At 42.4% G+C, this 25,944-nt stretch overlaps 2 protein-coding genes across 12 annotated transcripts; both read left to right on the forward strand.

The window, feature by feature from the left end:
* Positions 1-3,716: 3,716 nt before the first annotated feature.
* LOC120964885 (uncharacterized) lies at positions 3,717-12,658 on the forward strand. Of its 8 annotated transcripts, XM_073500228.1 has the most exons (14): positions 3,717-4,402; positions 4,831-5,626; positions 6,808-6,875; positions 7,141-7,272; positions 7,356-7,454; positions 8,127-8,535; positions 8,688-8,834; positions 9,224-9,250; positions 9,350-9,502; positions 9,827-9,921; positions 10,513-10,691; positions 11,810-11,846; positions 12,060-12,129; positions 12,306-12,658. In XM_073500228.1, exons 11-14 carry the CDS (start codon positions 10,594-10,596, stop codon positions 12,461-12,463), a joined length of 363 nt encoding a protein of 120 aa, XP_073356329.1. In that variant the 5' UTR covers positions 3,717-4,402; positions 4,831-5,626; positions 6,808-6,875; positions 7,141-7,272; positions 7,356-7,454; positions 8,127-8,535; positions 8,688-8,834; positions 9,224-9,250; positions 9,350-9,502; positions 9,827-9,921; positions 10,513-10,593; the 3' UTR covers positions 12,464-12,658. The 8 variants fall into 8 exon arrangements, 5 of the variants coding, with proteins under 5 accessions (XP_073356329.1, XP_073356328.1, XP_073356327.1 ...); XM_073500227.1 differs by lacking the exons at positions 9,224-9,250; positions 9,350-9,502 and having other exon boundaries at positions 8,127-8,367; positions 8,464-8,535; XR_012184678.1 differs by lacking the exons at positions 9,224-9,250; positions 9,350-9,502 and having other exon boundaries at positions 11,754-11,846.
* Positions 12,659-17,516: 4,858 nt separating this feature from the next.
* Positions 17,517-25,283, forward strand: LOC109762445 (lysine-specific demethylase JMJ21). 4 transcript variants are annotated; one of them, XR_002232742.4, is made up of 16 exons: positions 17,517-17,763; positions 19,210-19,317; positions 19,413-19,468; positions 19,541-19,683; positions 19,799-19,996; positions 20,072-20,271; positions 21,224-21,323; positions 21,402-21,986; positions 22,116-22,238; positions 22,616-22,696; positions 22,772-23,079; positions 23,171-23,383; positions 24,031-24,115; positions 24,241-24,360; positions 24,610-24,784; positions 24,958-25,283. XR_002232742.4 is itself a non-coding variant. In XM_020321307.3 (16 exons), exons 1-16 carry the CDS (start codon positions 17,633-17,635, stop codon positions 25,109-25,111), a joined length of 2,829 nt encoding a protein of 942 aa, XP_020176896.1. In that variant the 5' UTR covers positions 17,517-17,632; the 3' UTR covers positions 25,112-25,283. The 4 variants fall into 4 exon arrangements, 3 of the variants coding, with proteins under 3 accessions (XP_020176896.1, XP_040245848.1, XP_040245849.1); XM_020321307.3 differs by having other exon boundaries at positions 24,192-24,360; XM_040389914.3 differs by having other exon boundaries at positions 17,527-17,763; positions 19,062-19,317; positions 24,192-24,360.
* Positions 25,284-25,944: the final 661 nt, after the last annotated feature.

The following is a 25,944-nucleotide window of genomic DNA, read 5'->3' on the forward strand; positions in this document are numbered from 1 at the left end:
TTGCTATCAGTTTAGCAGGGAGGTACAAAGTAATCCAGGAGTGGATCACTGGACAGCGGTCAAGAACATCCTGAAATACCTGAAAAGGACTAAGGATATGTTTCTCATTTATGGAGGTGACAAAGAGCTCGTCGTAAATGGTTACGTCGATGCAAGCTTTGACACTGATCCGGATGACTCTAAGTCACAAACCGGATACGTGTTTATATTGAACGGTGGAGCTGTAAGTTGGTGCAGTTCTAAGCAAAGCGTCGTGGCGGGATCTACGTGTGAAGCGGAGTACATAGCTGCTTCGGAAGCAGCAAATGAAGAAGTCTGGATGAAGGAGTTCATATCCGATCTAGGTGTCATACCTAGTGCATCGGGTCCAATGAAAATCTTTTGTGACAATACTGGTGCAATTGCCTTGGCAAAGGAATCCAGATTTCACAAGAGAACCAAGCACATCAAGAGACGCTTCAATTCCATCCGCGATCAAATCAAGGAGGGAGACATAGAGATTTGCAAGATACATACGGATCTGAATGTTGCAGACCCGTTGACTAAGCCTCTGTCATGAGCAAAACATGATCAGCACCAAGACTCCATGGGTGTTAGAATCATTACTGTGTAATCTAGATTATTGACTCTAGTGCAAGTGGGAGACTGAAGGAAATAAGCCCTAGAGGCAATAATAAAGTTGTTATTTATATTTCCTTATATCATGATAAATGTTTATTATTCATGCTAGAATTGTATTAACCAGAAACTTAGTACATGTGTGAATACATAGACAAACAGAGTGTCACTAGTATGCCTCTACTTGACTAGCTCGTTGAATCAAAGATGGTTAAGTTTCCTAGCCATAGACATGAGTTGTCATTTGATTAACGGGATCACATCATTAGAGAATGATGCGATTGACTTGACCCATTCCGTTAGCTTAGCATTTGATCGTTTAGTATATTGCTATTGCTTTCTTCATGACTTATACATGTTCCTATAACTATGAGATTATGCAACTCCCGAATACCGGAGGAACACTTTGTGTGCTACCAAACGTCACAACGTAACTGGGTGATTATAAAGGTGCTCTACAGGTGTCTCCGATGGTACTTGTTGAGTTGGCATAGATCGAGATTAGGATTTGTCACTCCGATTGTCGGAGAGGTATCTCTGGGCCCTCTCTGTAATGCACATCACTATAAGCCTTGCAAGCAATGTGACTAATTAGTTAGTTGCGGGATGATGCATTACAGAACGAGTAAAGAGACTTGCCGGTAACGAGATTGAACTAGGTATTGAGATACCGACGATCGAACCTTGGGCAAGTAACATACCGATGACAAAGGGAACAACGTATGTTGTTATGCGGTTTGACCAATAAAGATCTTCGTAGAATATGTGGGAGCCAATATGAACATCCAGGTTCTGCTATTGGTTATTGTCTGGAGACGTGTCTCGGTCATGTCTACATAGTTCTCGAACCCGTAGGGTCCACACGTTTAACGTTCGGTGACGATCGATATTATGAGTTTATGTGTTTTGATGTACCGAAGGTAGTTCAGAGTCCCAGATAATCACGGACATGACGAGGATTCTCGAAATGGTCGAGACATAAAGACTGATATATTGGATGACTATGTTTGGACATCGAAAAAGGTTTCGAGAGAGTTCGGGCATATACCGGAGTACCGGGGGGTTACCGGAACCCCCCGGGAGTCAATGGGCCTTGATGGGCCATAGTGGAAAGGAGGAGGAGGCGGCCAAGGTGGGGGCCGGCCCCCCTTTCCTTCTCTCCTTCTCCCCCTTCCTTCCCTCTCCTACTCCAACTTGGGAAGGGGGAATCTTACTCCCACCGGGAGTAGGACTCCCCCCTTGGGCGCGCCTAGGAGGCCGGCCCTCTCCCCCTCCTCCACTCCTTTATATATGGGGGAGGGGGGCACCCCATAGACACACAAGTTGATCATTGATCTCTTAGCTGTGTGCGGTGCCCCCCTCCACCATAATCCACCTCGGTCATATCGTCGTAGTGCTTAGGCGAAACCCTGCGCCGGTAGCTTCATCATCACCGTCATCACGCCGTCGTGCTGACGAAGCTCTCCCTTGACACTCTTGCTGGATCGTGAGTTCGTGGGACGTCACCGAGCCGAACGTGTGCAGATCACGGAGGTGCCGTACTTTCGGTACTAGGATCGGCCGATCGTGAAGACGTACAACTACATCAACTGTGTTGTCATAACACTTCCGGTTACGGTCTACGAGGGTACGTGGACTACACTCTCCCCTCTCGTTGCTATGCATCACCATGATCTTGCGTGTGCGTAGGATTTTTTTTTAAATTACTACGTTCCCCAACAGATCTATCATGCTATCTCGTGTCGAAGAGCTGATAAACCCCTATACGTGTGCAAGGGATTATACTTGACGTATTATTTCGGTGGATGTTGAACGAATACAACAGACCTCTCGGAATGTCCAAGAAGTCGATGAATTTGTGGCAGGGGAAATACACTAGACCAGGTACATTCTCTGCTCGATCGCCGTACTGAAAGGAGTGGGGGCATGAATAGAGCCACCGACAGTCTTTGTGCAGATGGACGGGGAGCGGATTCCTAGGCCCTTTGGCATCTTCGAGTTCCAGGAAAAGTTAAGCACTTTGTTTGGAAGGTACTCCATGGCACGCTTCATTGCCTTGGTGTACTTGCTGGTAGGCATGTCTCACCAACAAGTCTGTGCCAAGTCTGCCTAATAAGAGTCGAAGACATCCAACATTGCCTTTTTTCGTGCCCACCTATAAAGAACATTTGGAAGGAAATTAGCTTACATGGAGATATACCGCAAGCCATCGCAACATCCAAACATGGCGCAGATGACAAGTTCCTCACCGGTTAATTCAAATCCAAGGCTATGCCCGAGCTCAGGGAGATGATGATCATATTTTTCTCTGGTGAAGATACATGGCTGTGGAGAAGCAGGAAATCACGATGCAACTACTGGAAGAAGCGTCAGAACATCAACAATGAAGATGGCGAGGTCAACGTCGGATTCAACAACTAGCATCAAGGTGGCGGCGGCAAAAATAAGCAGTTCCAAGGCAAGAAGGGTGGAGGGCACCTCGGCGCTTGACAAGAGCCTGGACCGGCCTTGTGCCATCCACCCGGCGACGGAGATCGGCCAGCTACCCACACTAATTGGAATTGTGGGTCCACAAGAAAGCGTGTAGATCGGAAGCAGCAATGCGGACAGGCGAACCCTCATCTCTACTTCTAATGTCTCAGTTGGTAGTTCGCGTTCCAGGTTTTATTTTCGTCCCACCTAATACGGTCTTTTTTGTACTTCTTTCGTCCCATCAGAGACGGTTTTTTTTCGTCCTCGATCCCACCTCCCGCATCCCCTCGATTCCCACCTCCGCCCTCGAACCAGGAAATATCTCTACTCCTAATGTCTCAGTTGGTAGTCCGCGTTCCGGGTTTTATTTTCGTCCCACCTAATACGGTCTTTTTTGGTACTTCTTTCGTCCCATCAGAGACGGTTTTTTTTCGTCCTCGATCCCACCTCCCGCATCCCCTCGATTCCCACCTCCGCCCTCGAACCAGGAAATAAAAATCGGTATGCTCCCACTATGTCCACTGCTAAACCCTTCGGTTCATCGAAAAAAACTCGCACCTGAAAAAATCTACGAAAATTAACCTACGCCCCGACCGCCGCCCGCGGGTCGCCCGCTCCCTCGCGCCCCTGTTGCTCCCTCCTCGATCCCGATCTGGATCGAGGGGACGAGGAGCTCCTGCCTCCCCGAGACCCCGACGGCCGGCCTCCTCCTCGCCCCGCCGCTGCGTCCGGCGCCGCCACGGCCTCTGGAGCCAGGGAAGCCATGGCCTGAGCTCGGCCTCGAGGTCCCCGCCGCCGTCTCCTGCAGCTTCTGCCCCGCCGCCTCACCGCCCAAGCTCGCCGTCGCGCCGCCGCCGGCTCTGGTCGCCTCCACCTCCGCTCCAGGCAACCCTCGGTCGCCGGCTCGCTGGAGCACGACGGCAGACGATGGATGCCTGGTTGTGTGCGACGGATGCAGTTCTCACGCGCAAGCTAGGGTTGGAGCCGCCAGCTCTTCATCCTGCCCGCCGGCGGCGAGTCTTCCCGTCCCGTACTGCCGCCTCCCCGTTATCACAGGTATCTCCACCCCTTCCTCTTTCCCCCTCTTCTCTCCTCTCCCTTCTCCCTCCTCCATCTCTGTTCCCTTCCCCCTCCCACCCCGTTATCTGTTCATGTTGTTGGCACCTGAAGAAGTTGGTGGCATGGTGAAGCCCCTGAGCAAAAGTTGCAGGAGTCTTTGAAGGAGTTGGAGAAGTCTTAAACCTGAGTCCGAATCCAATTTCGTGGGAACAAGCATATATTCCATGAATTTTCCATTAGATTCAGTGGACAGGTAATGTCCTCAATGACACTTGCACACCCTAAACCCTAAAAGAAACAACTAGATGCCTTGGGTAATTTTGGCTGCATCCGTCTTGGTTAGTTGGTTTACATGTGAATTCACACGTTTAAAGGGCATGTGACCATTAACTTTATAAGTATTTATCCATGTTCTAAAGGAATTAAATAGGATGTAGTAGTGCAGACATTCAAAGGAGGTGGGAAGTGTGCATATGCTTTATGTTAGTTATATGCACAGGGCAGCCTATCAATATAGAGGTGTCATTCAGACAGAGCTCTTTGAATATAATAAGACAAAAGATCGGGTTCCTAATTTTTTTATAAGAAGATTCTTCTATATGTTCAGTTACATGATTTTTAATTTGATCATCTTCTTTGAACAATTTTTGTGCTGACTATGATATTTCTTTTGATTTGTAGGTTCATCTGGTCCTTTACTCCTCACATAATAACTGTGAAACTTAATGAGGAACTTCTGAAAAATGCTTCCTCCCCTCTGATGTCTATTTGGTTACTTATGCTTGTGTGGTCTGGTTGTTCCTAAGTGCTTTCGGACATTATTATTTGTGTGATCAGCATTGAGTAGATTGCCTGCAGCAAGATAACTTGAGTTTTGTTACTTAAGTAAACGATATGTAAATAGCTCTAAGTTAACTGGACATTTTGTCGCATTGGCTTGAATCTGCATGTTGCATCATTTGTGCACAATGAAAACTGTATGAACCTGCATTGGATGGTGTATTTGTAGGAAGGTTATCCTTTCTTCAAGGACTGGAAGTTTCCTGGTAAGTGTTCCTTTTTCTTAAAAACTCTGTGTTTGTTTGCTGTAATATTTTGTTTACATCAGGTTTCTCTTTCCTTTTGTGGGCATAATGGGCGAGACAATAATATTCAGAAAGTTGTTGTTTTAGGGAAACTGCTAACTCCATATGTCAGACCCATATCATTGTTGAGCATGCATAGTGTTCCTATGTCATTTCTATGATGTATTTGTTTCCTTTTATATCACAGTAGTCTTCATTTTGGCCATGTACCTTCAAACTGAACCAAAAATAGTTTGTCTGATGACATGTTTGAGGAGATTCTTGATATGAAACAGTAGATATGAGGGTGACCGTTTTTTTTGCAAGTTTTGTCCGTGGAATCTTTTTGCAGTTGATAAGACATGGGCTGGACTTACTTCCGATCTGCAATATTTTCGGTAAAGTGATTCAAGGTATGTTCGATTGTTTACTTAGGGTGGTTACTGAACCTCTTCCATTGTATAAAGAACTAACCTTCCATTTTAGAAAATATCCCTGCAGGTTACAAACCTAACTGATTGCTTGATAGTTCTTGTTTGAACTGTCGATATTTATAGCTTAATCTGGAGTAAACAAGCCATATAATTATATCATCTTACTATTCTTAGCACTGCATTGATAAGCACCCCATTCTTTGAAAATGTTGAGTTTTATCTTATTATAGGTTTTGATACCAGCACCATTTTGGGTCATAGGAGCGAAAAGCATCTCTTAAATCATGACTTGCTATACTAATCAAGAGGGAGGAAGCAATTAAACCTGTAGAAACCATGAATGAAAAAAAAAATCATATACCTATCTATACCGTATATCACTTAATCATATGTTTGCATCATTGAGCCGCATTGTCAGCTGGCTAATGGCAACTGGTCCATGGAAACTCCTTAATAGTTAGCCAAAGAAACCTCATCGCGTGGGCACCAGATGGCCTTGCTGCGGCCCTGTGTTACACGCCTGTTTCACTCGAAGCCGTGCCCAGGAGTGCGTCGATGGTCGTTGCCTGCCTCACGCCAAGCTCATCGCTTTGGAATTGACTAGGCATAGGTCATTGTGATCAGGTGGGCAATGCGGCCATCATCGGCGTACAGAAGGATAAGCGGCGACAAGGGTGGGACACAGTGTTAAAATTTAGGGTGTAGACATGTGTGTGGAAGGAGGTGTTGAGACATGCTTATTGTCTAGAAGCATATCATATATTTTCTCCCGTTGCAAGCTATCTCCCCCTGCCTCTCAAAATACAGTAATTTATTGCCTGAATACGTATATGGAATGTGAAACAATATTGCTTACACTAATTGGAATGGAGCTAAATTTTCTTCAATATTTGAATATATGCCTTCAAATATGCAAGATTATACTCCCTCCGTTCCGAATTACTTGTCGCCGGTATGGATGTATCTAGATGTATTTTAGTTCTAGATACATCCATTTCTGCGACGAGTAATTTGGAAGGAGGGAGTAGTTTCCTTTATGAGTATGATGCAGGATTATCACTTATGCAGTTTGATACTTGTGCTGAAATCTTACTTTATTTGAATCTCGATTCTGTTTCAAGCATACTTTGTCGAATTCTCATTGGTTTCATGGTTTCCAGGAAACAAACATCCACTGTGTCAATCACTCAAGATGGTGCATGCAGTTTTCCTGAAAGTTAAGTCTGAGGTAGTCAACAATACATATGCATATATGAATATGTCTCCTGGACTTGAACTTCGATTAATGAAAATACACTTTCAACTTTGTCAGTTTCATTCACACATTGTTGTGATCTAGAAAGCATACCAAAAAATTGCTTTTTGAAAATGCACTTGGCTCTGAACATGTATGGATCCCAGTGCACCATTTCACTCAATTTTGGAGAAATATGATAATACCCATGGCATTTGGTGCCGGCTGACCCTGACGGTGTGGCATTCGCCCTTTTCAGAGCCTGCTCCTACATAAAGCTGGGTGACGGGACGACGGCCAATTTCTGGGAGGACAAATGGTTGCCGGGTGGGCGTTCCGTCTAAGACCTGGCGCCAACACTGCTCACTTTTGTGCCCAAGAGCACAACTAGGTTTACTTCTGCCTTCCTTTTGACTGCAATTCCTTGTGTGAGCTCCTCCCTCTAAATCATGTCCTCCTAATTTATTTTTTCAGTCATCTATGGTTTGGATGGGGCTGGGTTCCTACAACGACGGCAACAGAGGCGACAAACACCACTTTGCAACCTCGCCGAACTGTGTTGCTGAACTGAAGGTACTGTAGCAATCCTTCTGGTTTGGTAGCTACAACCGAGATACTTAGCTTGTTTATGCCTTCATTTTTTTGTAGTAAAAAACATGATTCCAGCATGTGTAGAGTATTAGATTTCAGTTGTTTGTTGTAGTTTGTTTTGCAACCTCGCCGAACTGTGTTGCTGAACTGAAGGTACTGTAGCAATCCTTCTGGTTTGGTAGCTACAACTGAGATACTTAGCTTGTTTATGCCTTCATTTTTTTGTAGTAAAAAACATGATTCCAGCATGTGTAGAGTATTAGATTTCAGTTGTTTGTTGTAGTTTGTTTTCAGGGTTCAGTAAATTCTGCATCAATATTTAAAATTTTAGTATCAAGCGATGATGAGCAAGGTCCGCTTCTGATTGTTGTATGCCAACCCATGTTTTCTATTTGTAGATGGTTGTGTTTTTGCAGTTGGCCTACATCTAATAATTAGTAGTTAATGTCTGGATTACTTTCGACCAAATATTTCGAAAGTTGCTTGTTCTTTTGTACGTATCTGTGTTGGATTATCAATGCATGATCTAATTATCATTTTCTTCATATCGATATCCTATTAATTACTACTACATCAAGGATCTTCATGTTGTTCGTTTTCTTACAAATCCACTCATTGGTAATGATGGTTTAATTTCTTTGATATTTTCTTCAGTTTAGGGACAGCAGCAGTTTTACCACCGATGGTGTTGCATGTAAGCTGGATGTTCTCATTGTTCTGTTGGCTCTGATAGGGTGAGTTCTTCCCTATTTCCTTTTTTGATGCCTCCGTATGCTCAACCTATTATGGTTTTAGTTGTAGTGTGAATGTTTTATAGTTTATATTTTTTGTGTGTTCTCTGGCAGTGTGTATGCTATGAAGTTAAGGTTCTTAAGATTAATGATGTTTATAGAAGGTAGATACAGTTTTATCATTCATTCATGATCATATTTGGCCTCTCTTAGTGGCCAGTCTATGGTAAATCTAATAGTTGCTCTTGATAGTGATGCAGGATGTGAGGTACAACTATCAAAGTGACATTAATTTTGGTTCTGATTCCTATCCGCAGCCTCTTCTACACTAGGTGAGAAATTGGTTAAAAGAGTACATTTTATTACTTTTCTAAAAATATCTTCTGAGAAACATGATTATTATGTTCAGTAGTGTTGCTTCTCTATTCCAAAGGCACATGGAAGTTTACAGAAAAAAATCTTACAATTGTTTTTTTATCTTCAGAGAAGGAAAACACTCGACGATCTGGCTCTGTCTCAGGTATATGCTCCCTCGCCCGCAAGATCCGCTCTCTCCCATCTACGCATCGCAACAGCACTTCAGCTCCTCTTGTGGATTCTCACCAGATCAGGCCACCTCACTCACCTTCAGGTAAACCTTGAGCGACGACACAGTATGTTTTCGCGAACTAATCTTCTTTAGTCAACCTATCGATCCTTGTTGCGTGTGCTTCTTAATCGACATGTGAATAATCTGTTGATGCATGGAAATACATACTGATCTCCTATTTTCTTGCTGCCTGCAAGATAGTATATGCATGAATCTTGTTCAACTACAACAACCTGAAAGCCATGTTATTCTCAGAAAAATTATCATCTACGGTTGTATGCATATGCCTCTTGATATTTACCAGCTCTTCTTAGGATTGCCTAACTAGCATACATATCCTAGCTAGAACATAAGAGTTTGAATTTGTACATGTGAACTGCACATTAAGTTACTATCACCACTGTTTAACAACACTGTTGATTATGCCTCAGGTTTGTAAACAGTCATCCATACCATAGGTACGTACGTTAATGCAGAAGCACTACTATGGAATTAGATGTAGTAAGTAGTAACTGCGTCAATCTGAACATTTTAGCAAGTTCATGCATCAACCTTAGGGTCCATCGGTGAAACAAAGCCAATCATATGAATTGAAGGAGCTACTGAAATAAAGTGGAAAGAACAAAGAGAAAATTGAAGATTATCTATATGAACATTCTGAGAATGGGATAGGAGAGGTGGTTCTTCCCAACAGGAAAAAGAGTGGAGCGGTACTGTTATCCTGCCTTTTCTACTACAATCCCAGTTAGCATAATAACATACGTGACATGAAAAATCATATTATCGATTCAATTATGATTCAAGCAACATGAACAATTATCCGTGAAATTCACTTCCAAAACCTGGTTTTATTTAGTTCTAACTTCAGGATAGACATTTACTGTATTGTAATTGCCAGACTTCCAAAATTCTATTATTACCATTGTTTAACAACACTGTTTTTGTCACGGGAAAATTATAGATGGATAAACGTCTCAAATCATACACTATAAAGCTTCCAACACTTGCTTACAGTGTCTTTCTTGTGTAATCAGTCTGTCGTGATGGACAAAGTTAAGATCCCAACAAAAAGTGCTTCTTGATGCTATGATGCAGCAACTTAACCTTCCAAATTACAGTTTACTAAACAGTAAGTGCTTCTCGATGCTATGATACAGCTTCTTGATGCTATGATGCAGAAACTTGATTCTATGGGCAAGTGATTCATGCTGCTCTTGGTTCTTCTGTATACTTGAAATAAGGAACAATATTTGAAAGTATGATAGTGTTTGGTTAAAACATATACCTCAGTCCATTACTTCAGTTTCTTCTTCTGAAGTTATGTGTTTTCTGCTTTTCTACTTCTTTGCTCTGCTTTACACAATTCACATGGCATTCGAGACCTTTTATTTAGGACCAGGGAAAAACTCTAATTGTTAACTTTGTATTTTCCAACTAACTAGCACATATCTTGCCTAAGCGCATGCCTAGGCAAGCTTAAGCAATGCGTTCTGTTCTGGCCTAGCGCCTAGGCGCTTACACCCTTTCCCCCTTGCTTGCTTTGTTGTTCAGAGCACAGAAGAATTATATTCAAGTATACATCACCGCTGTTATTTTACTTGCTTGCAATTACAGTGTATTTTAAAACACACTTGGCGAACATCTGCTCGTGCTTACAATGCTCTATGAGGGAAATAATAGATCAATACTTGCTTTTTTGCTCCTTTTGAACGGTTGTCAGGACCTCGCCGGCAGATCCCTCAGCTATCAGGGAAGGCAGCCATCAGCGGAGATTGAGGGCGCCTCTCCGGCGAGAGTGCTCATGTCGTGGTGGTTTTCCACCAGCAGCGTGGGGGAGGCGGTGTCCTCTGCAGCTAGGTCTACTTACTGGCGACCTCACCATCACCAGCCCACCTGCAGGTATGCTAGCTCCTCTTCTATTAATGGAAAAAGGAGATGCTCAAATGGATTGGGTGGTACCTTCCTGAAAGTATTGTAGGGATGGACATATGGATTGATTGGTAGGCCCCTGAAAGCTACACAGATCTGAACCGATAACTTCAATAAGAATGTGTATCCCAGCTCCTTTTATAATCTTGAATCCTTCTTGGTCCTACTAAACTGTAACTCATGTTTCGTATTGGAAACAATATTTTGGACATTCCTAACCTGGCCAAGGGAATGTATTGCCCACCTACAGTGAGAGATACATACGAAATAGGTCCTACTAAACACCTAAAAGGATGAGTCATACTGTACTAACATTTTTGCTATCTTTATGCTCCATATGGATGGGAACTAAAAGGATGATGATATTATTCTACCTTTCAATATTTGGCGGCGCATGTTTAAGAAAATCATAGTGACTAATAAGCATGTCATTTTCTAGAAGGGGCTTGACTGGAATGTATTTATATAGTTAATAAAATCATAGTGACTAATTCTTCAGTTCCTCTATTTAGATTAGAGGTGTATGCATGCATATTAGCCAAGTGATCGGTCTTTCCAGGTCAAAAGAGAAAGTGACCAATATTTTGGCATATTTTCCAATTAAGAATAAATTGATATGCCCATGCACGTATGCACACAGATTTCAGGTTACAGTTTAATTAGGAAACAGATGATACCTCATTGTGTCGTCGTGGTCTGAGAAGAGGGGATATACTTGGTGAATATATATGTTCCACCCGACCATTGTGTTTCTTGGTCTTTTTAACTATTTTGGTTGATGGTCGATCAAGAGGTAGTAGAAACAGATGCAAAAAGAGAGGTGCAGATTTGAGAACTGGCTGACTACAAAAAATAACTCTATATGAAGATTAATTGTAAGGATATGATGCTTCAAGAAATAATGTGCATAATTAAGTCTGGTGCTTTTAACTAGACATGTTGATATGGCCATTGTTTCCTGTTGTGCTTCACCGGCGTCGATGCCACCAACTTCAAGTTCGTCCATCTTGTGATAATGTTTTTGGATTATAGAGCATTTGTAAAGGGCAGTTGATCTTCTCATTGGTTTCATTGGCGTTGTATGCAAGGTCTCAAAAGGTCTGCTGTTCCTGGATGGTGTGTGTGGTATAATCCCCATCTCCCCCAACTTTTCTTTTGTTACCATGCTTTTATCATCATTCACAGTAATTTCTACTTGCGCCTCTTGTCATGTGCTCCACCATTCCTCTCCTGTTCTAGGTCCAAAATGATTTGTTTAATTGTGTTGTGCATGTTATTTCACGGTTGCATCCTTTTTGGTGCTCTATTTAAATCTTTGTTCTCCACTCACTGCCTTAGATAGCTGCATATGAGGATGTACGAAGGATTTGGCTGCGAACTCAATCAGACCATTGGATTGAAGCTGAAGGTATACTTTGGCTGCTTTTCCTATTGTTTTTGTTCCTCTTTTCATGTGTGTTCAGGATTTTCTCCCTCCTTTTTTTCCGCTTTAGAGCCTCAAATTTGACAAGCATATGTTGTCGATTAGTGAGTAATGAATTGACAATATCTTGATCTATGTTGACTCTCATTCTCTACTTTCAGGGGGCATTGCAAAGATACGAAGGAATGGCCTTTCGTTCATAACCTGGTCAGCTACACAACATCTGGTCGTACATGTTTCTGTTGTAGCGGCCCAGTTACGTGGAGAAGAATGGCATACGCTGAGGATTGTGTCAGCTGATTTTCTAACTCATGTTTAGCTCATGGATTCTCATTTATCTCTTCAATTTACACAAGGAGGTGCATTATCAGCTCTTATGTATTTTCTTAATAACCGTTGATAGGAATGACAACTATGTTGAGATGTGGTAGACCATTGAATGACTTTTGGTCCAGAATGAAAAATAGAGGCATAATTATTGTAATTTTGTTGCTGCTAATTTCTTTCAAACGAAGCATGGCTTCTAATCCACAAATCACGCTAACTAATGTTCATCACTTCATAACGCCTATAAGAAGTATCTCTCCTTATCTACCTTCCTTCCTAATAGCATTGTAAATATTCTATCATAAGCTTCTTAGAACATTATGTATCATGAATAATCCATGTGTTCCTATCTGCCCCTAAATATATTTTTGTTCACTCTTTCTATACTTGCCTCACTCTCGCCCCTTGCGCCATTGGTGCAACGGGTCATCGATCAATGGCTCATTTAGAACACAAGTTACTGGATTTAGTGAGAAGCCTGAGGGTTGTGAGTTAGCGGGATGGGGGTTGGGGTTGGTCCGTTCAACTACGGATGTCTAAGTGGAATAATTTCCCTACATTAGAAAATGTGGCAAATTGCATGAGCGAGTGGTTCATTGCCTTTTTTCCAGGGGATGTTGCCTTATTTCTACAGTAAGCAAATAAACAGTGTGATGAACTTAATAACTCTATCCTTATTTGCCATTTCCTTCTCACATATTGTATGGGTTTTCGGATAGCCTAGACATACTGAGACAATTTGGGGGTGTCGACTCTCTCTCTCTCTCTCTCTCTTGCACGCACGCACGCACACATATTACATACCTTCTCCTCAGTCCTACCGTGCATTATTTGACTTTTGTGCTAATAGATGGGAAAATATGTTGTAAACTTGTGAGTTGTGAGCTACTCCCCCTGTTCCTAAATATATGTCATTCACACTTTCACCCTTATATTTGATGTTAATGTATGAGTGTATGTCTAATTAGGGTTTCTCTCCAGTTGGTTGGTGTTTCAATAGGGGTTGCTTGCTTCCCTTTTATGGCGTAGCTCCTATTACAACACACACATTTCCTTTTGAGTTTTATGTGAAAATCCTTTTGAGCCGATACACAAAACATGAAGTTACATAACTCAAACAAAATTGAAAAATTATTATAAAAATACAAATAAATGCCAATAAAAGTTTAAACAATAAATGTTATCAAAGATTGATATGTCTACCTGTCACAAGAGAGGTAGGAGTAGCATGTTCTAGAACATGTGTTTTTCTGTATTACTTTCTAAATGGTAAATTGTATGGTTTGAAGCGCCTAAATCCATATTATGTAATAGTTTGCCAGCCAATTGCATATTGCAATGAAGTTTCTGGTTGGAACATTTGTTTAAAGGAAAAAAAAATCCTTCATGTGTCGTTTTTAATTAATAGATAATAACAATGCACATGCTTTCATGAGGCAAACAATTTTAAGAATTAAAAAAAGGCATTCAAGTGTTATTATTATTTGTAATGCATTGCAGAATAAAGAGTTCAGTGTTTGTGTACCAACTTCTTTATTTTGTGCATCAGGTATATGGTCGAATTACATTTTTTTAATCGAAGTACATTGAAAGCGAATTAGATTTCAATTATTTTTTTATTTGTTATTACCTATCTTTCTATGTATGTAAAGTTTTACATGCAGCCGAAACAAATTTTTAAAAGCCCGTGGCAACGCACGGGCACTCTACTAGTAACAATAACGATGAGGATGAGCCCGACAAAGGGAACGACGGGCAGATGCATTGCCCGCTACAAATAAGAGCATCTCCAACAGCCGCCTAACACGCCGCGCGTTAAAAACTACTTTGTCGCGCGTCCTTCGCCTGGTTTAGCGCGACCGGCAGCGCTGACTCTAATAGCCGCGTTAAAATGCAGCGCGCGCGTCGCGCGCGACTCGCCGGGGCATGCCATATATTGCATTTTGGACACAAAATGGATTTCAAACATTCAAAATGCAATGAACATGGCATATTAATTTCACACAAACAAGTTGATGAATAAAAGTTCATGCCCACAATCATGCCCACAAGTTCATCCAACCAAGTTCAAAATGCAAACCAAGTTCATGAACAAATGAAAGACACATCAAGCCTCATCCTTGTCTTCGTCCTCATCTTTCGAAGACGACTCTTCCTCCTCCGAAGATGATTCTTCCTCCTCATCATCATCATTGTCGCGCACCGCATCACGTGAAGCTCGGACGGTGTTGGCAAAATTTTCAACGGCATCTTCATGGGAAGGTGTGTGAGGCACACCGGAAGACATTCCGCCCATGGTGGCCGGAGGTGCACCCATGCCTCTCATGAGAGACGCAAAAATCATGCCTCCCATGGCTGCCATGGCGCCGGGGGTGCTCCAAAGCCACCCATGCCTCCCATGGTCTCCATGGTAGCTCCAAAGCCACCCATGGCACCTAAGCCGCCCATGGTAGCTCCGAAGCCACCCATGCCTCCCATGGCGCCAAGGCCACCGCCACCCATGGCGCCAAGGCCACCGCCACCCATTGCGCGAATCATGGCTCTTTTTTGGATCAAGACTTCTTCACGGGCAAGATTGACATACTCCTTTTGCGCCTCATTGAGGATATATGTGTCCAAGAAGAACAAGTGCTTCTCACATTCCAACAATCTAGTTCGCTCCTCATTGCTCACCTTCCTCTTCTCCAAAGCCACCTTCCTCTCCTCGACCGCCACCCTCCTCTCCTCGGCCGCCAACCTCCTCTCCTCGGCCGCGGCATCTTGGTTCCTTGCCGTTTTCCTCACCTCGTTGGCTTCTTTTCTTGCCTTCACAATAGCTTCCATAGCATTTTTGAGCTCATCATCTCCTTTCCTCTTCTTCTTTTCTTTTGCGTATTTCTTGCACCCATCCGGTCGTTTTGGCTTCGAGTATGAAACCGAGTTGGGTGTGGGGCTTCTCTTGCCGTCATCACTTGATGCATCCTCCTCATCATCATCCAACTCAATTGTTCGCTTGCGTTTGTTGCTCAAATCCAAATCATCCAAATCATCACGCTTCTTCCATTTCTCATCATCCTTCAACACGTCATAGCAATGAGGCAAGGTAAATGGCCTTCCTTTCTTGATCTTTCCCTTCTTGGTCCTCTTCTCCTCTCCTTAGAACAAGTTTTGTGCAATGTTGTACTACATGAAAACAAAACAAGTTAGCACTTCAAACACCAACAACAAGTATGATGAACATGGATGAAATGCCACTTACTCTATCATCCTCATTGGTGCCACTTGGGTTCAACTTGTCAACCGCCTTTTGTGCGGCCGCCCACTTGGTCGGAGTGGTCAATTCCACTCATGTTGCGAACATCAAAGTGTTCCTTCATCCGGTTCCGATAAGCATCTCTACTTTGATCACCTCCAACGGATGGATCCCTCGTCACTTGCAACCAAGTATTGCATAGTAAGATGTCTTCGGTGTTGGTGTAATTGCCCGCTCATCCTTTCGGTGCGTCGACAATGCCCTCACCATCCTCGTCCACCTCGAACTCATGGTCATCAAAGTGCATGTCATTGGTTTGAGACCAATGCAAATTGTTGGAGCCAACACCCATAGTTGACATGTATGCATCATCGTTGAGACTACAAAATATATAGAACAATGCAAATAAGCTATCTATATGTATGCATTCAAAAAATAACAAGAAAAAAAGTTGGGGAAATTTTCTACCTTTGGGGCATATCGTCGAACACATTATGCGCGTCGGCCGCTCAACGAGTGAGCTCGCCGGTGCTTCGGTAGCCGCCGCGCCCGTCACACGCCCTGCAAGCTTCTTCCTCGACGCCTTCGAGGTGCCGGAGCCATCCGCCGCCTTGTTTTTCTTCGCGGATGTCTTGCCCTTCTTCGGCCGCGCCGCATTTGGGAGCTTCGAGGGGGGGGGGGTGGGGGGCACGGGGTGGCGCCGGCGCGACGCCACCCGCCGCCGAGGTCATCCGCGGCGGCATGAAGAGGCCACGCGCGAGGCCGATGCTCGGAGGAGCTCCGGCGGAGGCGAGGCCAACGTTCCCCGCGCTAGGGTTTGCGGCGGCGATGGCGGCGGTGGAGGGGTCGCGGCTGTAGGATGGGGTGAGCGGGTGCCGGCGCGTGCGTCCATCGGGTCCAGTTCGCCGGCGCTGGCGCGCGTGGGACGAAGGTGGCGCGGAGGAGAGAGTGCGGCGCGAGCGCTCGTGTGTGCCGCGCGCGGAAGCGGGCGTCCCAAATACACAGCGCGTGTTGGCGATTCGGACCGCGCGCCCAACTCCATATGCCGCGCGCGCGCTGGAGCCACTCTACCGGTTGCGCGTGCTAGAATGGCCAAATTTACGGCGCGGCGCTTGTTTAGCCCGGCTGTTAGAGATGCTCTAAAGGACGTGAATATGATATATGCATCTCACACCTCCAAGAAGGATCAGAAGTGTGCCCTCCATGAGGTATATGATGTGAAGCCCACGGAACCAAAATACAATCCCTGGCCAGAAATCCCGATCAACTTTGATCAATGTGACCATCCGATCAACGTCCGCCACGCTGGAACAACCGCGCTCATCCTGGACTCGATAGTTGACGGTTTCCACCTCATTGAGGTCCTGATGGATGATGGCAACAGGTTGAACCTCATCTATGCCGAGACGTTAAAAAAGATGCACTTCGACGAGTCTTGCATCGAGCCAACTAAAGTTAAAATTCAACGATATTATCTCGGGCATGAAGGCCGAGTACCCCGAACAACTATTGTCTGGAACCTTTAAGCTTTGACATAATGCCTTTCACTCGTTCGAACCGCATTCACCTAAGATCAAGATGTCGGGCAAGCCTGAAGAATATTTTTTTGAGGGGTACAAGTCTGAACAGTTTTTTTTTTTTTTGAGTAAAACAAGTCTGAACAGTTTTTTTTTTTTTGAGACAATACAAGTCTGAACAGTTGCGTGCCCCCCTCCGTGCCCAAACGATGGAGTCGACAGGCCGCATCAACGAATCCAATACGCGTCCACGCTTTTCAAAAAGCTAGCCACTATAAATAAATTCCTCCGGCCCACCGCGTGGTCACGCGGTCCGTGTCCATCCCGGCTCAACTCCCCAACGCGCTATTTCCTTCCCTCCCCGCACGCACCCAAACCCAGCAAGCCCACCGATCCGGCCCGGTCGCCGGCGATGGAATCGGCGGGGAACGACCGGAGGGACGCGGCGCTGGGGAGCCTGGCGGTGCTCCCCGACGAGCTGCTCTGCGCCATCGTCGACCTCCTCCAGCCCACCGACATCGGCCGCCTCGCATGCGTCAGCAGGTCGCCGCGCCTCTCTCTCTCTCTCTCTCTCGCCCGTCTGTTCCTTTCTCCTCTGCTTTGCAGTTACCTCCATGTGTTAGCTAAGAATGTGGATTCTGAGGTTTGCCCTTTGATTTTAACGGTGACCACTCAACCCAAGTGGACTAGCCAGCCATGCGTGATTCTGAATTTTGTTTGGTTATGGTCGCTTGGGAGCGTTATTATGGGCCAAATGACACATACGGCGGCGGTATGATGGTATGAGCTACTGGGACAAAACGGAGGTTTGCTGTGTCATATATGTTCCTATGAGCTACCGCTACAGAAAAGATCATCCATGGGGAAGTAAATTTGGCGGCCAGATTTTTCTTTAAAGTGACAGAAGGTTTTAATGTACGTAAATGAGACCCAGCGATATGTTTCCTGAGGATTTAAGTGAAACTTACATGTGGAACATTTGGATCAGCTCAATGGTCAAAACTCAAAACCGCCCGTGCTCATTTCTGTATGTCGGACTCTCTTTACTAATATGTTTCTTTTATAAAGTCAAGAAAAATATTTCCTTAATCTATGAATTAAGATTTAAGACGAAGAGAGTTGCCTCTCTGCCAAGACCGAAGACATATTTGATCCGTTCTTCATGTTTGTCCTCTAGAATTAGACTGCTCCATGGCGTATATGTAACTAAGCCAGGCCTGCATATGTAGGGCCGATCCTTTCGTGTGTTTGGTATTATAACTCTTTAAGTATAATATAACATTCAGTTTGTTCCAGAGAATTAGAAGACATGGAAATTGAAGTTACTATCAGAGTATTGTCTCCGGTCCGAAATAGATGTTAGCGAGTTGTTTTGTTTCTCAATGTTTTTTTTTCTTATGCAACAATCCACGAAATGCTTATTGGTATTAGTAGTCGTACTAGACTACTACTACTACTACTACTAGTAGTAGTAGTAGTAGTAGAAGTAAAAACATAATAATTATACAGCTAAATAGACAAAAATCGTGAAGCACTAGTTTCTTTCATGTTCTGTGTGCACCGGAATAAAAAAATCATCTATTTGGGCTGGACAGGTATAAAAGCATACTCCTCCAGTCCTGTAAAAGCTGTCGTTTTAGACAAAGGTAGAGCCAATTTTTTGAAATTTTGACTACCAGTTTTATCTTTACGAACATTTATATTAGATACCTGAAAATCAGTGAATTTGTCTCGAGAAGTATTTCCATAATATACAATTCTTTTAGATTTTATGGATGATTTTAAAGAAACTAGTGGTCCAAATTGTATTTTGAAGACCATGTTTGTGTCCTAAACGGCAGGTTTTAGAGGACCAGAGGGAGTAGCTCCTGATTTATGACATTGTCATTATCTAGAGATCATGAGCTAAGAACATCTGTCATGTTTGTGTTTCTACCTTAAAACGGTGGTAGGATGAAGCGGTACCTTAAATCATTTTGCACTTTGCAGTGTCATGTACATACTTTGCAACGAGGAACCTCTCTGGATGAGTAAATATCTTTCTGTTGGTGGTCATCTTGAGTACAAATGTTCTTGGAAGAAAACAACATTGTCTAGGTATATGACCATTCTATCTTGTCGTGTTACATTCTGTATTCGAAAGTAATCCTAAACTGACTGAAAAGGTTAGACACTGATTGCTTCGTTTTCAGGCTTAGTCTTTGCTCCGGAAATAGTGAGCTTGAGCAGAAGGCTCGTCATTTTGATGGTATGGTACATCTACTTTATGTTTGTTCTATTTGCCTTGTTTATCTCCCTATTCATACTTATTTTCATGCAGGATTCAATTCCTTGTTCTTATACAGGAGATGGTATAGATGTTTTACTACTTTGAGTAGTTATTCCTTTGACAATGGACATGTGGAAAGAAAGGATGACCTTTCTTTGGATCATTTCCATTCTCAGTATGATGGAAAAGGCCCAGTAAGAATTGAATTATCTTTTGCTTTTAATTCAGATTTACAACATCTGGATTTTCTACATTATTGTTTTGCAATGATGTTTTTCTGAAATCATACTGATGGTATTGCACAACTAGGTTTTGCTTGGTAAGCTGGCTGAAACCTGGCCAGCAAGGACTAAATGGACAATTCAGCAGCTGGTGCATGATTATGGTGAAGTTACATTTAGGATATCACAGAGAAGCCCTAAGAAGATAATAATGAAACTGAAAGACTATGTTTCTTACATGGAACTCCAGCATGACGAAGATCCTCTTTATATATTTGATGATAAGGTAATCATCACTTCATTTCATTTACTACTAAAGTTATGAAAAGAAAAAAAAACTTAGTTCAGAAAATTGTTACAGTTTGGAGAAACAACACCAGCACTATTGGAAGATTACAGAGTCCCTCATTTATTTCAAGAAGATCTTTTTGGTGTCTTGGATTATGAACAAAGACCTGCTTTCAGATGGCTTATTATTGGACCAGAAAGATCAGGTGCCTCTTGGCATGTTGATCCAGGATTAACCAGTGCGTGGAATACTCTTCTTTGTGGCCGAAAAAGGTTGGATCATGTGTTATATATATGCGTGCGTATTTACTCGATAGTGTACTCAAGCTGTGGTATTCACCATGTACTTCCTCTGTAAACAGATATAAGAGTGTTCAGATCACTAAAGTAGTTATCTAAACGCTCTTACATTTCTTTACGGAGGGAGTAATTGCAAATTTGAAAGCTACTAGTAGCAGTTAAATAACCCAAATGATAAGTGTCACACGTCAGGTGCGTGGCATCTGGCCCTGATGTTTTCCATGGCAATTCCAGTCACACAAGGATGGCAAATTCCAGTGACACACGGCAAGCTTCTGTCGAAAATAAACTGAAGCATGAAAGTTGCCATGCTTGGCAACTAAAGTTGCCATCCTCGCGTCACTAAACTTCCCATAAAAAACGTTCGGAGTTGCCATGTGCTCATACCTGACATGTGGCACTTATCAGGGTCCTTAAATAAACGTTCATAGATCTTTTTCAAAATTTCTTGCCTATTGGCTCTTTAAGGTCATTGCAGTGCTTCTATTTTGATGCAATTTGTGGTCGCTGTTCTGTGTGTTGCTTATTTTGTAATCTGATGTGAAAAAACAGTTGTTCAGAAATAATCAGCCAATTGGGCGTGTTGAATTAACGATAGACAAATTTAGTCAGGATGTCCATAGTTAATGTCTTGGGAGTGAGAGAGAATCATGCGAGAATCTTACGCATATTCATATATGTTGAACAGAGACAGAAGATAGCTGTGGGCAGTAGAAAGATGTGATTCAACTTGAGTGCATGCTTTGTATTTTAATTGGAACTTAAAAATCGTAACCCTATACTGTGAACGGTGCGAGGATATGCTATACAACCTAAATTTGTATTCCTCTTTACCTGTTAAAGCTGATTGTCCCATGTTGTACAATGCTGAAAATTGGAAGAGGCAATTTGTGTTTCCATTAATGATATCCACCTTTTTTCATAGATGGGCACTGTACCCTCCAGGAAGAGTGCCTGGTGGTGTCACGGTACATGTAAGTGATGAGGATGGTGATGTTGACATTGAAACTCCAACGTCTTTGCAGGTAACTAACTTATTACTGTTTTTGCTTTTCTCCAAACTTTACCCCCATATCATTTCACATTATTTTGATCGTTTGCAGTGGTGGCTTGATATCTATCCTCATCTTGCTGAACACGAGAAACCACTGGAATGCACACAATTACCAGGAGAGACTATATTTGTTCCTAGTGGATGGTGGCATTGTGTTCTAAACCTTGAGACTACTGTTGCAGTTACACAAAACTTTGTCAATCAATCAAATTTTGAGCATGTATGTCTAGACATGGCACCTGGTCACTGTCACAAAGGAGTTTGTCGTGCTGGCTTACTTGCTGTTCCGGGAAAATCTGTTAGAGATATTGAAAATCATCCAGCTGGAACAATGAGTGCATGGAACCACAATGACATGACTCGTGCAGAAAAAAGACTGAAAGGTTCAGGGTCCGTAAGAGCTTCAAACAGTGCAAATCAGTGTGCTTCGTTTGAGTTCTCAGACGTCCATGAAAGTTTGGAGAACCAAGTTTTCTCGTATGATATAGGTTTCTTATCCCAATTTCTTGAGAAAGAAAAAGATCACTATACTTCTGTCTGGAGTCCTACTAATCCAATTGGCCAGAGAGAAGCAAGAGAATGGCTGCGAAGGCTATGGGTTCTTAAGCCTGAACTGAGAGGACTAATATGGAAGGTGATCTTTGTTCCATCATTTACATAAATTTTACTTTGTCAATTTTTATATGAAATACCATGTGGTTTATATATCTGTTTCTTGATAATGTTCTGTTCCTTGTGCCAATATATATGTCTATTTCTGTAGGGTGCATGCCTAGCAATAAGTGTGGACAAATGGTATGCATGCTTAGAGGAAGTAAGTGCATGTCATAGTTTACCACCACCGTCAGAGGATGAGAAGCTTCCTGTTGGCACAGGTAGCAACCCAGTAAGTATACAATTACTTTTACTTGCTGTCTCAGATTTAGAACTGTCGACAAAAAATTCTGGCGTGTTAGTATCATGTAATTCGTGTTGGTTCGAAATACTTACTCGACGTGTTAGGGTTATCTACAGAAATTGATTCGTGTAGAATATCCTGGTTTACTTGTTACTGCATCTGTGGTTTCAGCCTTGCAAGGTTGGTTCCGGCTTTAGAAGATTTATAGATATACATACTTGCTCACTGCTATGCACCGATACCAAGACATTAAACATATCTGAGATTCTAAGATACTCCTTTGGTGCCAGTTAGTGTCATATTACGCTGCATATACACTCATTGTTGCATGGTATGTGAATATAACCTGTACCACAATTTTTCAGGTCTTCATTGTTTCCGACAATGTGATTAAAATCTATGCTGAAGGAGGCCTGGGTTATTCTGCTCATGGTTTAGGCACAGAGGTAATGTTGCATTGGTTCTGCAACTTAATAAAATCGAATGCAACACTCACGATATTGATCACTTTCCTGATGCAGCTTGAGTTCTATGATCTTCTGCGAAAAGTTGGCTCGCCTTTGATCAACCACATTCCTGAGATCATTGCAAGTGGATTTCTTGTGTACGAAGATGGCGTCTACAGAACAGTCCCATGGGATGGAAAAGGAATGCCAGATGTTTTGGCTAAATACTATCCTCTGGAGCTTTCTTATGCAAACAGCTGTTTTCCTCTTGGATTATGGAGCAAACAACAGTTTGGAATGGATAGTTCCACTGAATGTTCAAACAAACCTATTTGGCCTTACATGGTTACCAGAAAATGCAAAGGGGATATCTTTGCTCGTGTGTAAGTTTTATTCATTTGTCAAGTGAAAATGGGAGTAATTACTTAATTAATTATGTAAATACGTGCTTACTGTGCTTTTCATTTTTCTTAGCCGTGATACATTGTCCAAGGCTGACCTTTTGAATCTGGCATCATCCTTGGGAGTTCAAATGCGAAATATCCATTTATTACCCCTTCCACATGGGGAACCATTACCCAAACCTGAAGACAATAATGTGAGAGACAGTGATCCACCTGAATGGAAACAAGTAATTTCTACTCTAAACGGAAGAAAGAATAATATAAAGAAGCACCTAGCTAACTGGTAAGTGAAAAACTTCTAAAGCAGGTTTGTTTGGCTAGTTTTTATGAGTTTTACTAAAACAGGACATTTTGTTGCTCAGTTTTATTTTATCCAATAACTGTGGGTCTGCAAGTCAATTTTGTGTCCACAGACCACAGTCGATGTGAAGTGATTAAGAAGATATTGTCAAATTATAGAATGGTTCACTTGCAACTTAAAATCCTCTACTAAACTGTATTGGGTTACAAAAAATTGTAGAGGCAGGCATCCAATAAATAACCATTACATTATTTATTGTTTTAACATTTCTTTTTTTGACAGAATTTCTTTTAAATGATTTTTTGACGAAATTATTTTAACATTTCAACATTAGCAAAATATAAGTAGCAATGACCATAAATCCATAACATTTCAACTGCATTGATTTGGTATTGAGTTGTTTTAGCCAAAATGCTACAAGCCTACCATAAATCCATAATATTATACTCCCTCCGTCCGGAAATACTTGTCATCAAAATGGATAAAAGGGGATGTATCTAGACGTATTTTAGTTCTAGATATATCTCTTTTTATCCATTTTGTTGACAAGTATTTTCGGCCGGAGGGAGTATTGATATAGAATTCCATACGCTGCCTTATACCTCAACATTGTTTACATATCTGTGAAGGGGGGGTACTGTCCCAACAGTTTTAATTGAGAAGGCTGAAGAATATCTCCCTGCTGATATGAGCTCTCTAATCAAGTTTGTTAAGGTACTTTTTCAATTTCGTCTTCTTCATATGCATCTGGGGTCGAACTTTGTGTTTAATAGTATGATTGGACAATCAGGATGACGATGGTGACTCAGTGTACACATTCCCTTGTTGGATACATTCAGATATTATGGACGATAACATTCTTACTCAGAGGTCCCTCACTGATGCCAAAAGCACTGGTGACAGAGATCTGGAGAAACTGGATGCAGTTAATATAATTGACTTCAGTGATCTGTCCATCGGTAAGCAGCCAGTTCACTTTGTTCCCTGGTAATCTGACATTGCTTCATTTGAACATTTAACGAAATAGTTTGCGTAATACTGGCATCTGAAACCGAAGATGGGATAACTATATATCTGTAAAAATGCTTAAATTGAGCTGCTCATATCTACCAGTCTGCACTGTGAAAACTTCTGTTAGATTGTAAAAACAAAGTTTATATTTATTTGATCTTAATTTGATTGAGACCAAAAACTGTTTGTCGTAACAGGGGATCCTCTATGCGACTTGATTCCACTGCACCTGGATGTTTTTCGTGGCGATATTGATCTTCTCAGGGAGTACCTAAGAAGCTACCAGCTTCCTTTCCTGAGAGGGAAATCAAACAATGATATCTACAAGTCAGTGGGAAATTCGAAGTTCAGCACTGCATCATATCGCGCGATGTAAGTGCATACATACATAAATAAATCAGAGCAGCCCACATTATCCATGTTTTATCCTTCCCTGCGCTCTATCTCGGAATGATCAGTGATCCTTGTTGGTTTGTCGGTCGATCGGTCTCCCAAGGGAGGGAGAAGCATGTTTGGCTCTGATGCGTGGTGCTCTTACATTGCAGGTGCTACTGCATGCTGCACGAGGACAACGTGCTGGCGGCTATATTTGGGCTGTGGAAGGACCTGCGAGCTGCAACGTCGTGGGAGGAGGTCGAGCACTTGGTCTGGGATGGCCTCAACCGATACCAGCAATCGTCGCCTACACTCTCTAGCTAGCAGACTCGTCACGACTAGCGCTCAGAAGAAATAATGCGTACTGCTCCGTTACTCCCTTCGACATATAGCCCGGCTTCGTTTGTTTAAGAGCAAAGAAACTATAAGGGGCAAAAAAAATTGTTTACTCTTGTGTGTAGCAGTTTGAACAATTTAAAAATATTTTTTGATTTTACTGTTCACCCGAGCTCATTTGAGCTCGGACTCAGAAAAGACTTTCCGCTTTTACGCGGAGTATCTACACCCGAGCTCAAATGAGCTTGGGTGAACAGTAAAATCGAGAAACATTTTAAAAATGTTCAAAAAATTCTGATTTTTTTTTGTGGTAAACTTTGACAAATGTTCTAACTGCTTGTAAAATTTCATCTTCAGATCACATTCGTGGAAGGCGTGACAAAAAAAAAACAAAATCGATGCTTTGAAAATGCTACTTTCAAAGCATTTTGGAGCACTGATTTTGTTTTTTTTGCTACGCCTTGTACGAATATGATCTGAAGATGAAATTTTGCAAGCAGTTAGAATATTTGTCAAAGTTTAGCACAAAAAAAATTCAGAATTGTTTGAACAATTTAAAAATATTTTTTAAATTTTACTGTTCACCCGATCTCATTTGAGCTTGGGCTCAGAAAAGACTTTCCGCTTTTTTCTTCTTTCATTTTCTTTTCTTTTGGGAGAGAGCAGTTTTGCCGTTAAATGGATCATGAAGCGTGCAGTTGTACCGCATAGTAGTGTGACACGTTGGGTATTTGTAACGAATGCCACATTTTTTGTACGCACCCAACACACGGCATAACTTGTTTCCATGAACTTTTTATCTCCCAAGAGTCACATGGAAA

This window comes from Aegilops tauschii, chromosome 5 (genome assembly GCF_002575655.3).
Source record: "Aegilops tauschii subsp. strangulata cultivar AL8/78 chromosome 5, Aet v6.0, whole genome shotgun sequence".
In the NCBI taxonomy this organism is placed as follows: domain Eukaryota; kingdom Viridiplantae; phylum Streptophyta; class Magnoliopsida; order Poales; family Poaceae; genus Aegilops; species Aegilops tauschii.